The sequence below is a fragment of the Conger conger genome, chromosome 16, assembly GCF_963514075.1.
Source record: "Conger conger chromosome 16, fConCon1.1, whole genome shotgun sequence".
Taxonomy (NCBI): Eukaryota; Metazoa; Chordata; class Actinopteri; order Anguilliformes; family Congridae; genus Conger; species Conger conger.
Genome location: NC_083775.1, coordinates 9,263,499 through 9,280,998, shown reverse-complemented (window position 1 = coordinate 9,280,998; position 17,500 = coordinate 9,263,499). Strand labels below are relative to the sequence as shown.

The following is a 17,500-nucleotide window of genomic DNA, read 5'->3' as shown; positions in this document are numbered from 1 at the left end:
GGGCAGGATGGAGAACAGGGCAAGCCAGTTTAGGGAGGGAACATGGCGGGTTGTTTTTCCCCCCACTGCACTGTCTACTGGGCCTGACCTGGACTGACACCGCACTCCCACCAGAGAGACACAGACGCAGCCACTGAGATCTAACATGGAGAAATCTATGACAGACATTTCAGCACATAGCTCATTTCTCCGATTCCCTCCCTCAAAATCCCCCCCCCCCCCCGCCCCCACCCAATCCCCCAGTCCCATCCCGGACCTCGTTCCTCACCCAAAACTCTGCCCCCTCCCTCGTCCTGCTCCTCTCTGCTCGGAGGCTCATGCGATTGCTCTGCATAAACAAGGCTTTTAAAGCAGCACAACAGCAGAGAGGGGGCAGGACAGGGCGCTGCAGGGGGCACACACACACACACACACACTCTCACACACACACACACACACGCAAACACACACGCGCACAGAGCAGGGGGCTGTGTGATCGCACACACACACACACACACACACACACACACGCGCACAGATCAGGGAGCTGTGTGATCGTAAACACACACACACACACTCATACACACACACACACACTCACACACACGCAGAGAGCAGGGAGCTGTGTGATCGTAAACACACACACACACACACACTCTCACACACACACACACACACACACACTCTCACACACACTCTCACACACACACACACACACACACACACACACACTCTCACACACACTCTCACACACACACTCTCACACACACACACACACACACACACTCTCACACACACACTCTCACACACACACTCTCACACACACACTCTCACACACACACACACACACACACACACACACACACAAACACATATGCGCACAGAGCAGGGAGCTGTGTGATCGTAAAAACACACACACACACACACACACACACACACACACACACACACACAAACACACACGTGCAGAGAGCAGGGAGCTGTGTGATGGCACAGAGAGCAGGGAGGTGATCGCACAGAAACACACACACACACACACACGCAAAGAGCAGGGGGCTGTGTCATTGCACAGAGGTGTTCACTATACGGCAGGGCCGCTGCTGGGGCAAGAGACATTATAGCCCCCCTGTACTGCTGCTCTGTACCAACACTGTGACTGGCCAATCAGGTCCAAGCAAGCTATCAGTCTTCCACCCTAATGTGAACCCACATCCATTTTGGAGCTCTTATTTTTTGGGGGTTTTTCCTCTTGAGTTTTCAGCAATTCTCTACATAAGTCTAGCCGCTCTCTGGCTGTCTCTCCACCTCAGTGTCAATTCCTCTCTCTCTCTCTCTCTCACACACACACACACACACACACACACACACATACACTCCATCTCTCTCTCTCACACAAACATATACACACCGCATTCACACTCTCACACACACACACACACACACACACACACACACACACACACACACTCCCTCTCACACACACATTCCTATTCTCTGAGGGTATTGGAAAGGGCAAAAATGTGTTTATGAACAGATATCATGAAGAGTTTCACCTGAACAGCATCCGTAACAACACGCAGCTGCACAAATGGGCAGCCTGTAGGAACAATGCAAGCCGAGGAGAGACTTTTACATTACATTAATGGCATTTGGCAGACGCTCTTATCTAGAGCGACGTACAATAAAGTGCATACCCATAACCAGGGATAAGTGCGCTGAAAGACCCGAGAGGGAAGTACAATTTCAACTGCTACCAGTCCAACAAAGATAAGGACCAGGGCCTATTTGAATTTTTTTAAACAAACAAATAAACAAACAAACAACAAAGCAAAAGTGACCAAACTTAACTATGCAAACACTGCTTACCTAGCCAACTAAAAATACCGATACACAAAGTAAATCACAGAAAGACTTGGCTAACCGAATGAACTGCGCACAATAAAAATAACAGCAGCTGCCACTGCAGGTGCACTCCAAGTGACAGGTGGCTGCTGGGATATTTCTGTGTGTCTCTGGTTGCGTTTCTTGTTTGTAGCCGAGGGGGCTAGGGGGCAACTGTACTTTTGGGGAGTACTTTTTGTGAGCAAGGGGAAAAGTGGTGTCCCCAGGGAGGCCGGGGGAATGGGGGGAGGGGGTGCAGGGGGAACGGCGGAACTGGGGTGTCCCAGAGAGACCGGGGGAATGGGGTGTCCCAGAGAGTCCGGGGGAATGGGTGTGTCCCAGGCAGACCGGGGGAATGGGTGTGTCCCAGGGAGACTGGGGGAATGGGGTGTCCCAGGGAGACTGGGGGAATGGGGTGTTCCAGGCAGACCGGGGAATGGGGTGTCCCAGGGAGACCGGGGGAATGGGGTGTCCCAGGGAGACCGGGGGAATGGGGGTGTCCCAGGCAGACCGAGGGAATGGGGTGTCCCAGGGAGACCGGGGGAGTGGGGGTGTCCCAGGCAGACCGGGGGAATGGGTGTGTCCCAGAGAGACTGGGGGAATGGGTGTGTCCCAGGCAGACCGGGGGAATGGGTGTGTCCCAGGGAGACCAGGGGAGTGGGGTGTTCCAGGCAGACCGGGGGAATGGGTGTGTCCCAGGCAGACCGGGGGAATGGGGTGTCCCAGGCAGACCGGGGAAATGGGGGTGTCCCAGGGAGACCGGGGGAGTGGGGGTGTCCCAGGCAGACCGGGGGAACAGGGGTGTCCCACAGAGAGCCGGACTCGTGGCCTGGTTCCAGAGGACGAAAGGTCACAGCGCCGGGGGACAGCCAGCCTCCCGCGGTGAGGCTTACAGCCCGCTCTCACCCAGGGCTAATGGAGGAGCTCAGCAGCCAGGCTCCGCGCTAACGAGGATCAAACGCAATCTAATTAACGCTTCGCCACGGCAACTCGGGCGGCGGTTAACGGGCGGCCGTGCCGAAAAGCCGTCGCAGAACAGATGTCAGAGGCCCCCCGTCTGATTGGCTGCTAGGCGCCTCTCTGAGCACGGGGGAATTTACATGCGACAACACGGCGTTCCCCTCGACACTGAGGAGAATACCAACGAACCTCGGACACACAGAGAGGAGCAGCCACTGCGTCTGACCCGTGCGCACACACACACACACCGCTGCTGGGTCCACCGGGAGCGCCTTGCGTAACACGGGGCTCTGCCATCGCTACACCTGTGGGAGAAGAGAGGGGAGAGAGAGAGGAGAGAGAGAGAGAGGGAGGAGAGGGAGAGGGAGAGAGAGAGGGAGAGGGAGAGAGTGAGAGGGAGAGAGGGAGAGAGGGAGAGAGGAGAGGGAGAGAGGGAGAGAGAGAGAGAGAGAGAGAGAGAGAGGGGGAGAGAGAGAGAGAGAGAGAGGGAGAGAGAGAGGGAGAGAGGGAGGAGAGGGAGAGAGAGAGGGGGAGAGAGAGAGAGAGAGAGAGAGAGGGAGAGAGAGAGGGAGAGAGGGAGAGGGAGAGAGGGAGAGAGAGAGGAGAGGGAGAGAGAGAGAGAGGGAGAGAAAGATTGGGTGAGTGATGGGGACAGAGGAGAGAGGTTCCTAAAATTTGCTTCAAATGATCTGCATGTCTGGCCTGTAGCGTAGTGGTTAAGGTAAATGACTGGGACACGCAAGGTCGGTGGTTCTAATCCACGATAAGATCCGCACAGCCATTGGGCCCTTGAGCAAAGCCCTTAACCCTACATTGCTCCAGGGGAGGATTGTCTCCTGCTTAGTCTAATCAACTGTATGTCACTCTGGATAAGAGCGTCTGCTAAATGCCAATAATGTAATGTAATGTAATGTCCCTCAATGTGAACGCTTTCTCTCCACTGCTGGGCTGTCACATGACTTATCCTCTCTCTAAAGCACAGCATAATAGTCACAGCATAAAACTGACATGTAAAAACATTACATACGTCTTTAACCAGTCAGTTCAACCAGCTCCATAATCAACATGGTTTCAGCAGCTCAAGCTATGTTGGGAACAGCTGGTAGCTGGGATTTCATAGCTGGATTTTACACCAGGGCAATACACTGTTGAATGCTGAATCAACAGCCTTGCTTTATGGATCTATGTCAGGGGTGCGCAACTCCAGTCCTTGAGGGCCAGTCAGCCTACTGGTTTTTGTTCCAACCAATTGCCTTGTTTTGAATTTGCTGACGGCTCTATAAATGACCCTGGTTCAAGCCTGTAAATCATTAGGATACACTTGCAGTCTGCAGCTGTAGCCAGTACTCATACACACGTCAGATATGATATGATTGAGACGATAAAATAATTAAGACCAGAAGTTGGCACAAAATCCTGAAACGGATCGGCCCTTGTCGTGCACCCCTGGTCCATGTTTATGCTCAGGTTCTGTGCAAAAATAACTCCCGTTTCGTCTTTAGGAACTGTGAGACTCCGAGTCACATCTCTGCGTTTGTCTTCCTCAGAAATAGCGCACACCGCCGTGCCTTTTTTCGGAAGTCTCACTCTGACGTCTCGGGAGTGCGCGTGACGAGTTTGCTCCGTCGCACGAGAAACGCTAAAAAACGCAAAAAAACGCTAAAAACGCCAGCGTTTCACACAACAGGTGGCGGGGCGGGCACGCCAGCGCTGTCGCACGCTCTCACGCGCCCTCACGTGCCTCACACGCACACCCACAATCCAGATTATTTTCATCTTTCCAGTGACACCTACAACCGTTTGATATTTTCTCTGCCTTCGCACCGCCCTGGGTGTGAAGGGAGGAGCGCGACTCTCTCCTCCGGGAGAGATCTGCGATTCCACGCGCCGTTTGTGTGCGTTCAGCACCCTGCGTGGATGAATGAGGAAGGAATGCTTTTTTGCATTTCCTTATTATAATCGGAAGGGGGCATCGACCTGAGCGGCCATTTTCCTGTGAACAAACAGTGGCCCGGAAACCTGAGGCTTAAATGGAAATTGATTGTGCGTTTGAGATATCTACATGTTCTCTGCAAAAGTGGTCATAAATCCTGTTAATGGTGCTACACATTATCAAGCGGGAGGGGGCAAACATCACCTTGAGAGAGAGAAAGACAGGGAGAGGGAGGAGGAGAAAGAAAGTATGGAAGAAGGAGGTATTGAGGGTTGCTAAAAAAGGGTTTGTATGTGGAAGCATGTTGGCTGACAGGGTGGTGAATGGTTTGCCGTTGGTGCGTATTAGCACCTAACACAGACTGTGCTATTGTCTGGATGTTTTGGAGTGTGTGTATGTGTCTAGGTGCGAAAAAAAAAAAAAAAGACTGATTACATGTGCCTCTCCATGTGTTTGTGTGTTTGTGTGTGTTTGTGTGTGTGTGTGTCTGTGTGTTTGTCTAGGTGATTGATTGTGCATGTCTCTGGATATATGGATCTGTGTGTTTCCGCCTGGGTGTCCCTTTTTGTTTTCACGAGGGTGGGAGAGTGTGTGTGTGTGTGTGTGTGTGTGTGTGTGTGTGTGTGTGTGTATGTGCGTGCGTGTATGAATCAGAAGATAGTTTGTCATGTTGCTGCTTCAGAGCCCTGATCCAAGCTGACAGGTGTAGCTAAGCACGGCTAAACAGAAAGAAAGAGAGAGAGAGAGAGAGAGAGAGAGAGAGAGAGAGAGAGAGAGAGAGAGCGAGAGGGATGCTATTCCATTTATCTTTGTATAATACATTCATTTTCATGCCTCATGCTCATCTAGTCACATTTTCAGATTTAAGCACAAAAATATCAGCATTAACCTTCCCTGTAACATCACCCAACACACACACACACACACACACACACACACACACACACAGTCCTGAACAACCTAAACACTAAAACAAACATGCCATGAACATCATTAATCAAGTCCTCATACACACTAATAAAGACCAAACACATTCACAACTTTACGACAAACACTGAATCTCCTCATCAGCAAATTCACACACATTAATCACACCGTTATTTTAGAGAGAAAGGCTGCGATTTTAATGACATATTCCACTACTTCATATATGCATCGAATTTAAAACATATTATTTTGATATTTTGTGAATGGGAGAATCAGGTGAGCAGAATATTCAATTTTACAGAAGAAAAGCAGGCATGATATACAAGTTTAGAATACTTAGCGCTTCTTAAACAACATAACCGTGTATGCGTGTGAGAATATCAAATACAGCAACCCCAACAGTGCACAATAATTTACTGTGTATGTAAGTACCAGGCACGCAGGCCCGGGAACTAAAAGCTTTTTAGAAAGTCAGTGGTGGAAAACGCCAATGCTTGTAAATGGGGATTGCGCGTATGACAGCACGGATGTGTGCCATGCCTGCAACACAGGGCGCGCACACTTTCCAGCTCTTTCCGTGCGCTCTTCCCAATGTCAGCATCCAATCAGAACATTGAACCGATTGATAAAACCGAACAAAGTGCATTACCGTCCCGATATCGCTTCCCTGGCCATCTCTCAGGGAACGTGACCACGCCTGTGCATATTTCCGCTCATTTACATCCATCGCAACTTCTGTTTCTGTGCTTTAAAGTGGTGATTATTAATGAACGTTCAAATTATGCGCTAGTGAAAAGCTAAATTCAAATACAAATTAGAGCCTGCAGACATGTTCAGAGGAAGAGATATTCATTTTAAAACATGTCATGACAATAAAGCAAGTTAAAAGAATAGAGCGAGAGAGATAGACAGAGAGAGAAAGAGGCAGTTTGAGATTACACGAGGTTGACAGTGTTGACTGTTAAAAACCTGAAAGTAAAAAAATAAAAAAATAAAAACATATAGTGGTTCTAAACAGAAAAACACCTATGATAAAAAACAGCCTTCCTGGAAGAAAAAAACTAAAAACTAATTGCAGTTCTGAACCCGGCCAACTGAAAATGTTCTGTATCTAAAAAACAGGTCACCTCATTTATTGGCCAATTAAATAATATTCACTGAGTTTTATTTTAACTGCCGAGATTTCTGTATGAACTGCATAAAGATCACTTTTCAGAGAGAGAGAGGGTGAAAGAAAGATTAAAGATGAACAAGATAAGATTAACTGATATCGTAAAAAAAGGTCACTTGCCGATGTTAATACTTCAAGCATATTTTCGTTGAAGTTTTCTCCTGTCTTTAATGATAGTATCATAATTGTATCCCAAAATACTCAAGAGAGAAGTGTGGTTACACTGGATGATGATGATGATGATAACAATAATAATACATTTTTATTATCACAAAGCACTGTACTGTGACAGGGGGAACTCACCTCAACCACCATCAATGAGCAGCACCCACAGGGGTGCCATTTTGTGCCTGAATTCTCATCCTCCATCAGCTGAGGAAGGAAATACTGAGCCAATTAAACTGGGCGATGATTACCGTAGCATGTCGAGAAAGACAGGGTACTGGCGAGCCCCTTAAGCTTTTCGATAAGTGCCCCGAGACGGTTGATGAGCCATGAGATTAATGCCTCATCGTCTCCTACAACACGGTTGCCCCATCATGGGTCCAGATGAACAGACTGCCCCCTACTGGGCCGACAACATTACTTCCAAATGCAGCTTGTGTTTTCACAGAATATGTCTCAATCCATTACAGTAGATTACATTACAGTAAAGCAAATCATAACCTGAAACAACCAAGTGCGCTGAACATCCTAGGGAGAAGTACAATTCCAAGTGCGAGATTGCTCACATAGATAAAAACCTGACCCCTTGTAGAATAATCGGATAAATGAACAAGTAGCAATACCACACTTTTTGGCAGCTAGAACACCACGAATAGTAAAATAATAAGTGTGATAATTACATGTAGCATACACGCAGCATACGTGGCGTGGCATGGCATGACAGTGAGGCTGGGGGGAGGGGGGTAAGGTGCAGCCAAAAGGTCCAAGTGCTAAAATCAAACAAGTGTATTCAGCCGTTCTGAAGGTACGGGGAGTATGATGGAACGGCTGCTTGCAAAAAAAAATAAAAATAAATACTAATTAAAAAATTGCCAGTCAAGCAGCATCAGAAACAGTGGAGGAGAGTGATGGACTTTCCTACATTGAAATGAGCAGTTAAAACAGACGGAAAACGCACATGAGAGAGTTACTCTGAGTGTTGGTGCGTACAGAAGGCTATTATCCTGACATCTGGAAACAGTAACTCATATAACCCCCCCCCCAGTTATAAGAACGGAAACACATTTGACACTAACAACTAGTGCCAAATCCGTGCGAACAGTAATCAGACGAAGATTCTCGGTGGCTCTTAGCTCAAGACTTTCTGCATCTTAATGATCAAAACGTCGGGAGTAAAAGTCACAGCAATGCTTCATGCTTTAAACCAGACTTTAATAAACCATTTTTTTTTTTTTTTTTTTTCAAACCACACAGGAAAGATTGAGATCTATACTCAAATATTTATATTAATTCCGTTGGGAGTGAGGGAGAGAGAAGGAGAGACAGAGAGAAAGAGAGACAGAAGGAGAGAAGGAGAGAGAGGGAGGGAGAGAAAGACTGCCAACTACACCATCCACTTTGTATGATAGATGGATCTTCATGGCTGAAAAGGCGCACATTCATTTTTAAAGAGGCGACCACACAAGCGTGATGGCTTTCAAACCCGCAAATACAAATTCATAAGCAGGCAGAGGGAAGCCGCTCCTGCAGATTTAAACAGATTCGAAAGCTCTTAGAGGAACGCTGCCAAACCACTTCAGCAGCCTTGAGAAAACAAAGCCACTCTTCATCCAGATAAAGTCAGATATTTCTGGCTGCAGCCCACCTCTTTCTGGGAGGCCTTCTAATTATGTCCCCCGGGCATTCAGCTACCCTGGCCTCAACCAAGACAGGAACTCCTCCTACCTCAGACTTCCTGCTAATGAAGTCACATGACCGGCAATCATTCACACAGCACAGGTCCCCAGGTGTTTAACACACGTCAGAAAAAAATATATATTCGCGGCTGAATTGCCACAAAGTCAAGAATTTATCCCGTGTCTGATGTCTGTGCGTGATGTCTGTAAAATCATTAGAAAATATTGTACGCTATGGAGGACAACGCCATGGCATGCACATAGGGGAAAAAAGTGTTGAAACAAAACGTGTGCTGGGTTTCTTTAATTGTGTGGGTGTGTGTGTGTCAGGGGAGAGAGGACCAAGTGAACTGCCATCAGGACTTTTGGCCTCCGGGGCTGAAACTGGCGAGATTTGGAGAAGGCCGGGCTCCACTGTGCTTAGGAGCATTTGCACCCAAAATTTGATTTGTGCTTACTGGAAAATAATTTAGGAGCACATGTACTAATTGGAATAATATATTAATGCGCTCCTACATTTTTCAGGAGATCCCGGAGTATAAGCACTTTTTTGACATAATATAAGTGCCTTGGATGACAAAAATATGCTGCAATGAAAATATTTACAACCTTTTTTTATTTGAATTGAATGTCCCTTGTGTTAAGTGAAAAACAGTTTTGAGCGTAGGGAAGCCAAAATGTAATCATGCGGGGTCTCCGGGGGATAGAGCTCAGTAAGAGGATTGTACGTTTTGCCTGATTAGGATAAGGTGGCCAGGGGATGTCTTCTTGGAGTAGAACAAGTGGGCAGTTTATCTGTATGAAGTGTACTGGCTTTTTTTTTTTTTTTCTCCAATATTGAGTAAGGAGTGTTTGTCTGCTTTAGAAAAGGGAAGAAGTGCTGCCAGCTTCAAACTATGGGTCAACGGTTTGTCTTCATGAAACAAGTAGTAAAGGGGTTTTCCTCCATTTTGAATTCAGAGCCAAGCATTATTTCAGTGGGCCAGTCAGGCGAAACTCAGTGTTGCTCCGTATGCATTTTCTGTGAGTGTGTGTGTGTGTGTGTGTGTCTGTGTGTGTGTGAGCACGTGTGTACATTAGACGGATCGCGAACACTACAGCCAGACCCTGTATATACGTATGAATGTGTGTGTATATTCGCTCAAAGAGTATGTGCACTAAGACATAGGAGTGGACAGGACAAGTTCATTACATTTTAAACCCTCACATTGGAGGACAAATCACTTACTTTGCATTTTGAGAGAGGCTGCTTGCCTGCCGGTAATGATGAAGGGCAATAGAAAGGAGTGTACATGGCAGGTGGAGTGACAGTGGCTCAGGCGGTAACAGCAGTCGTCTGGCAGCCGGAGGGTTGCCGGTTCGATCCCCCACCCGGGCTGTGTCGAAGTGTCCCTGAGCAAGACACCTAACCCCCAAATTGCTCCTGGCGAGCTGGTTGGTTGGTGCCTTGTATGGCAGCCAATCGCCGTTGGTGTGTGAGTGTGTGAATTGGGGTGAATGAGAAGCATCATGTACAGCAATTGATAAAGGCGATAAAGGCGCTATATAAATGCCAGCCATTTAGCACTTACAATTAGGTAGATTACCTGTCACGTGACGGTTTTGGTTTCGGTGACACGGTCCAGGAGGGTGGAGCGGCATCCGCTCCGAGGTCATATCCCGCACACCTGTCGGGAGGGCGGCTCCAAACATCCGATTACATCACTTCCTCCGGAGAGGCAATCAGGAGAACCGATCGCAGTGATATTAAAAATCCTTCGGTGTCGGCCGCCAGAGCAGGATCATCACTACTGCTCATTCATCACGCTGAAGTCGATTAGAGACAGTGACATCACAAGCACAATACGGACATAATCAGACAGCCGTTGGACTAGCAGAACCCGGCAGAAGCTAATTGATGTCTGATCTGAGCCCCAGAGCATTGCGCTGGTGAGGCAAGGCAGACTGGGACTAACCAGCAGGTTCTGAGGGGAGAACGGAGGATCAAATTACGGTAGAGGGGGCAGGCTCTGCCTCTCCTGCGGACTGAAAGGAGGAGTTATTAAAAGCATACTATGCAAGATTTCTTTCCTAGCTTCACTCCTGCGTTCACACACACAAAAAAAAGGTCTACACCCGAATTTTCAACCCCGTCTGCCTTCACCCCCAAGAAGATTCTGGACTTTGTAGACTACCATATGATAACAATGAGCTAAGAAAACCGTGGTCTAATAATATTTATAAAACATCGGCTTTAGTAGTGGCTTTCCACACATGCCATTTGGCTAGCTCTTGAAATGATATAACTCATGTTTGTATTTCGGTAAACAATCATTAGTGGTAATAGTAGCCACTACTGCTAACACCAGTGGATTTCAGTCTGCCTCTAGCCTGCCTGGAAGGAAGCAAAATTCTGTAACATAAGCAAACATACTCACAAAGACATCATTGTTGCTTATAATTGAACATAACATAACATAACATAACATAACATGGCGAGAACAGGCCATTCAGCCCAGCAATGCTCACTTCTTCCGACCGCTAAGTGTACTTACTGCTTAGTTTGCCCAAAAGCAAAACAGAATCTAGTACGATATCAAGCCTGGTCTTGAAAGCCCCCAGTGTTTCTGCCTCGACTACATGTCCTGGCAAGCTATTCCACACATTGACCACTCCTAATACATTGAATACTTCCTAATATATGTACAGAATTTCTCCTTTGCCAATTTCCATTTTACATCGCAAGTCTACTCATGGAGTCCTGCCCAGGATAGGAAACAGAATCTCACAAAAATATGAGCAGTAGACGTACTGTGCAGTGGGACCCAGCTATCATGGCCTGCCAGCTAAGGTACAAAACTGAATTTAGTAAGCTAATAATGGCAGCTACCTTCAGTAATGTTACCGAACGCTAGCCAGCCACTTGCTTAATGGTTAGCCACCCAGGCTAATCTCTCGCAAACAGCTCACCACTGTAGTGGCTAATCCATACACGTCTCCTCTTGTCCTCCTACTGGATCATGGAGCGTATGAGTTCAGCGTATTGGACACATGCTTTTCTGATAAAGAACAAAGGCCCACACCCAGACACAGCCCGAGGAGTTTTTAGAATAACAAATACAAGTAGACAAGCAAGGTATTGGACAGAAGTGGACACAGACACGGGTTGTCAGTGTGTGAGAGTAATGATTATGCCTGTTTGTTTATTATATTTTCAAGGTGAAAATCCTGCATAGTATGATTGACATTTTACGTATTTACACACGTATGCAAGCATGTGCACTTAGATGCACACACATACACGCATTTTAGATATTTACACACATACCCAAGCACGTGCATGCACACACGTACACATGTACACACACACATGCACGCATGCATACACACACACATACACATACACGCACGTACATACACGTACATACACACACACAAACTGAGAGGGAGGGAATTTCCCAGCTAAAAGTCAGCAGTCATCACAGCTATTGTATAACTGCGTACATACATACACACACACACAAACACCCAACAGCTTCACACAACACTGCCAGGGGACATTATTTGGCAGCTGTCGAGTCCGATATGAACACGGGAGACACTCGGCTATGCAGCTGCAGGGCCAAAACAACCACCTGAGGGGGGCCGTATTTGGCAGCTGCAATATCAGACCCTGCTGGCTGCTTTTCCAATGTGGCTCTGGGTGCCAAAGCATGGGGAGGAGACGGCACTTCTCGGAAAGGGCACTATCTGGCAGGGGCACTATCAGGCACGTTACAGTAACAGCAAACAGGCGTCAGTATGAATTATAGCTCACGGAGAGTTGAAGAGAGAACTGTCAACAGCGGTCAGCTCAGGAAGCTCTCAGAGGCACAACAGAAGAACACACGCAGAAGCACAACAACCAGCCGTGTTGTTCTTAATGATGTCCCAGACATCACTATTTTGGTAAGCCTATTGTCTGGCCGATGTCTCTTCTCATTCCTCAACCTCACAAAGGCTTCCTTGACTGTCACTGGCGCAACTCTGTTCCTCATGCTGAGACACAAACTCCAAAGGCAATCAAAAGCCTAGAATTCATTGTAGTTACTAAAACCTCTCTTTTACAATACAAAATAAAATACTAATTGTACAACGCTAGAATACGATGCTTTTACTGCACTAAGGATGTGATGGAACACACCTGACTAATCAGAAACACCTGTGAAGCCACACCCTGAAGGGGACTATGTATAAAAAGTGCTGTCATTTCCACATGGTGAAACGAGAATGTATCAAAAATACTGTTAAAAAAAGCTGAGGATCTGCACTTTAACCACATGCCATTATAAATCAAAAATTGTTGAGTACAGAGCCAAGAAAAATATTTATTTATCCCAGGACTCATTCACACTGAATGTTTTGGGGCACAGGTTGGTGCGATAAATGCTATGAAAGAATTGAAAACAAAAACAGGAAAAAGTTGCTTTTGGGGGCAAATGACTTTTTGTTTTTGTTTGGGATGCACTTTTGTGGCACATTTACAACAGGACTTCAGCATGGCATCTCTACAGGGGTGGAGTTTTTTTTGGGGGGGGTGGGGGTGGTTAGGGGCCCTTGGGGGAGGTAGAGGTACTTGTGTGTTATAATGGGAGAGACAGACAGGGAGCCTGCAGGGGGCACCGGGTGGCGTTCCGAGTGTTCGCAGAGGGAGATCTAATGAGGTTGCAGTCAAATGGCTTGTGAATTAGACTCCAGCTGTCTCGAAAGAACAAAGTTTAGCGTGTAAATCTCCCCGCCCCAGTCAGAGTTACAGCCCCCTCCCCGTGGTTTCCGGCCCAGGGTTCGAGGGGCCCGAAGGCGGGCTATCAAAGGCCTATTTTTACACACGCTGCACCCGCCCTGCACAACCCATTGAGAGCCGAGAGGCCTTGGGCTGGATAATGGAGGGGGGCGGGGGGGGTTGAGGGTGTTTGGAGGGGCACTGTAGGTGCTGTAGAACTCTCCGGAACACGAACGCGAAAGCGGGCGCGGATCCATTAGCCGATGGCGGCGTGAACGGCGGTCTCCGATGCGACCCGCGGGCAGAGCTGCCGCGGACGGGAAGTGCTCCGGGATCGACAGGATCGTCCCCACAGCAGCCCGTATCCCACGATGCACTTCACCCGCGTCAATCGATCGATCGATCGCGGGGATTTTATCCGTGTGCCGCATTTTTTGCGAAGGGTTGGTCACGATACCCTTCAGAGTGCAGGGCGAGTCAGCGGTGAGAGTGACAGCACTGCCTGGGTGATGCCGGGAGAGGCCTTGGGAGTCCGCCCACCTCAGGGTGTGGGGTCAGAGGTCAAGTATATGTCAGTTCATTGGATCGTGTGATGGAGGGGGGGGGGGGGTTTCCTCTCTTTCCGTTTCTTACACTCGCTCTCTGGCATTCCTCTTCTCTCATTCTTCTCCCTTTCTCTCTTTCTCGTGCTCTCCCTCTCTCTCATTCTCATTTCTTTCCCTCCCTCTCTCATTCTTCCTCTCTCTCCCCCTCCTGCTCTTGTTTTCCGGGTTATAAAATAAACTGCTGATCTAATACTGCAGATAAGGCCGTATAAAATAAAAAAAAAACCAGGTTATATTTTATTCATAAATTAGTTCCAAAAATAAAATAATAAATTCCGTTCTGTGCAAGTTCTATTTCCAGAGGCTGAACTGCACGGAGACGGTGTCTGTAGGCAGATCGGTCGTGGCCAATTCGTAACCCTGTTATTACACCTCGCCACCCTGCTGCTCCGTAACCATGGCGCTGCGGGGTCAAAGTGGCGCTGGGAGAGCGAGCAAAGACACGGCCCCCGAGGCGGTCACACGGTCTGTAGGTCCTGGGTTGTCTGCGTGGGGAGGTCTGTAGGTCTGGGGACGTCTGTGTGGGGAGGTCTGTAGGTCTGGGGACGTCTGCGTGGGGAGGTCTGTAGGTCTGGGGACGTCTGTGTGGGGAGGTCTGTAGGTCTGGGGACATCTGTGTGGGGAGGTCTGTAGGTCTGGGGACGTCTGTGCAGGGCAGTCTGTAGGTCCTGGGACGTCTGTGTGGGGAGGTCTGTAGGTCCTGGGATGTCTGCGTGGGGAGGTATGTAGGTCTGGGGACGTCTGCAGGTCCTGGGATGTCTTTGTGGGGAGGTCTGTAGGTCTGGGGACATCTACGTGGGGAGGTCTGTAGGTCTGGGGACGTCTGTGTGGGGAGGTCTGTAGGTCCAGGAATGTCTTTGTGGGGAGGTCTGTAGGTCTGGGGACATCTACGTGGGGAGGTCTGTAGGTCTGGGGACTTCTGCATGGGGAGGTCTGTAGGTCTGGGGACGTCTGTGTGGGGAGGTCTGTAGGTCCTGGGACGTCTGCATGGGGAGGTCTGTAGGTCTGGGGATGTCTGCGTGGGGCGGTGGAGGCCACCCCTGTTCGAGTCCGAGGCGAATCTCAAACGCGTTACCAGTCAGCTAAAGGCAAAATCACCCCCGTAGCCAACGGCAACAGCATTATTTAGAATTTTGGGAGTTAGTCATCAGGGAGCGTTGTCGCGGTAACTTGTTTACGAGCCTTCGCCGCACTTCACTGGCGAAGTAGCCGAGCTAACACCGCTACACATGCTAACACCGCTACACATGCACGAGGGCCGGGCCTGCCGCCATCGGCAAATCAGATACGGGCGACTGCCACAGCCACAAGGAGACGATGTCCTAAAGCCCCGAAGCCCTCCTGGGCTGGGTGGGGACGGGTGTGCGGGGCACGTGGGGGGCACGTGGGGAGCGCTGCATTTCGACTAGGTCCCTGGCGCTCAGAGCGGAGTTAATGTGGCGTAGCACAGGCCTGGCCCATCGAAGCGTAAACAGCATTAACCCCTCCCCCTCTCACAGCGATATCGACGGGCGGCGCCTAATGCCTGGTCACCGAGAGGGTCGTGCGGTGGGTTGTCCTCGCTCCCTGAGAGGTATTGACGTTCCGTATGACGCGCCGTCCAATTAGCACGGATCGCACACGCTACCGTCCGCACTGTCAGAGGTCAGAGGCTAAGCCCTGGTTCAAGTGGGGTCTGTGTGAGGGGGTCTTGTACTGCTGAGGTTACAGTGATGAAGCAAACACAGGTTCTGGTCAGCACGAGTTCAAATGGTCAGTGATTTCACATCCGTTTGTACTACGGTATCAGAACAGGGGTCTTTGTCAGAATATTGTGGGGGGGGGGGGGGGGGGTTTACAATGTGGAGTGTGTATGTGTGTGTGTATGTGTGTGTGTATGTGTGTGTGTATGTGTGTGTGTGTGTGTGTGCGTGTGTGTGTGCGTGTGTGTGTGTGAGGTCTCTGGGTTTGAGTCTCACACTGTGTGTGTGCGTGTGTGTGTGAGTGCGTGCGCGTGTGCGTGTCTCACTCTGTGTGTGTGTGAGTGCGTGTGCGTGTGCATGTGTGTGTGTGAGTGTGAGTGTGAGTGTGAGTGTGAGTGTGAGTGTGAGTGTGAGTGTGAGTGTGAGTGTGAGTGTGAGTGTGAGTGTGAGTGTGTGTGTGTGTGTGTGTGTGTGTGTGTTATGTGTGTGTGTGAGAGAGAGTGCCCTGGTTCTGAACTCTGTGCATCTCCTTTGTTACAGAACGCTGACAGAGCTGATGAAACAGCCGGGGGCGGAGTCAGGCATGGACGGGACAGGAGGCCACGCCCCCATCGGGAGCAACGGAATTTCTGGCAGAGGACTGCGCAACACCACTGGTGAGCTGGGCTTGAATTGACCAATCACCATCCAGCTACCATTTCCCCCTTAAATAAGTCACCACCAATGACCACACTATCATGATATTCCCTATACATTCGTTTAGTCAACAATGACCATCCTGTCACTATATTCCCTTTAAAATAGTTTCGCCACCAACAATCATCCTGTCATGAAACTCCCTTTAAATTAGTTTAGTCACCAATGACCACCCTGCTACGATCTCCCATTTAAATTGGTGAACATTGACCACACTTCCAAATGAGTGCCCTATCTGTCCTGCCACAATGTTTCCCTTAAATTTGCGCCGATCAAGTTGAAATGCAGTCTGGGACCAGAATAGCAGCCGGACATGATTCACACTGCTCATTGCTCATCTTGGGTTGCCTCGCAGGAACGTTGTCGCTGAACCCAGCCTTGTGACAGTTGGACTTGCACTAATTAGACTCTGACATTTAACCTTTGTTGGTTAACAACACAATATCTTTTTTTACTCTTCAATTCTTCCAAAGGTTATTTTGACTAAATATAAGATTATTTTGATGACCGTGCGGCGGTTGATTTCTTGTACATTTTCTTTAACCCGTTAAGGTGCAAGATCACAAATTTTATCTGAACCTTCAAATGCTGACGGAACAATCACTACAAGAAAGTGAAAAGCGATTCTAGAAAACAGTTTTGAAAAAACGTTCCAGAAAAAAACACATTTCGAAGGGTTAAGGAACAAGACAAGCGAAAAGTAGGACTGACTGGATAAAAGTCAAGAGCAGATCAGAGTGAAACTTGGGATTAACCAAAGCCCTCAAATGCAAGCTAAATAACTCTCAGACTTTGAGTCAGGTGCCACTGATTCCCACCCCCGCATGACCGGGGTTTTTTTCTGGGACATGATCTTGAGTGGGGGGGCCTCATTAGCCGTAATACATCCTCCCCCGCAGACGGGCTTAGTCACAGCGCCTGACGCGCGCGGGGAATTGTGCAGGACGGCGCTGAAGGACATGCTTGTGGCACATTTCTGACTCCGTCCCCCCCGCCGGCGCAAACGGAAGGACATGAGGCCGATTCCCACGCAATTAAGGCTCCCCTGTCAGCGTCCCCGTCCCCGTTCCACTGACAGTGGGGC

General features: G+C 48.7%; 1 protein-coding gene across 1 annotated transcript in view; it reads left to right on the top strand.

Annotated features, from left to right (window-relative positions):
* LOC133115354 (protein shisa-8) overlaps positions 1 to 17,500 on the top strand; it is a 41,898-nt gene that overhangs the window by 5,317 nt on the left and 19,081 nt on the right. Inside the window, 1 exon segment of the mRNA XM_061225223.1 lies at positions 16,261 to 16,376. Coding sequence (XP_061081207.1) covers positions 16,261 to 16,376 — 116 coding nt within the window.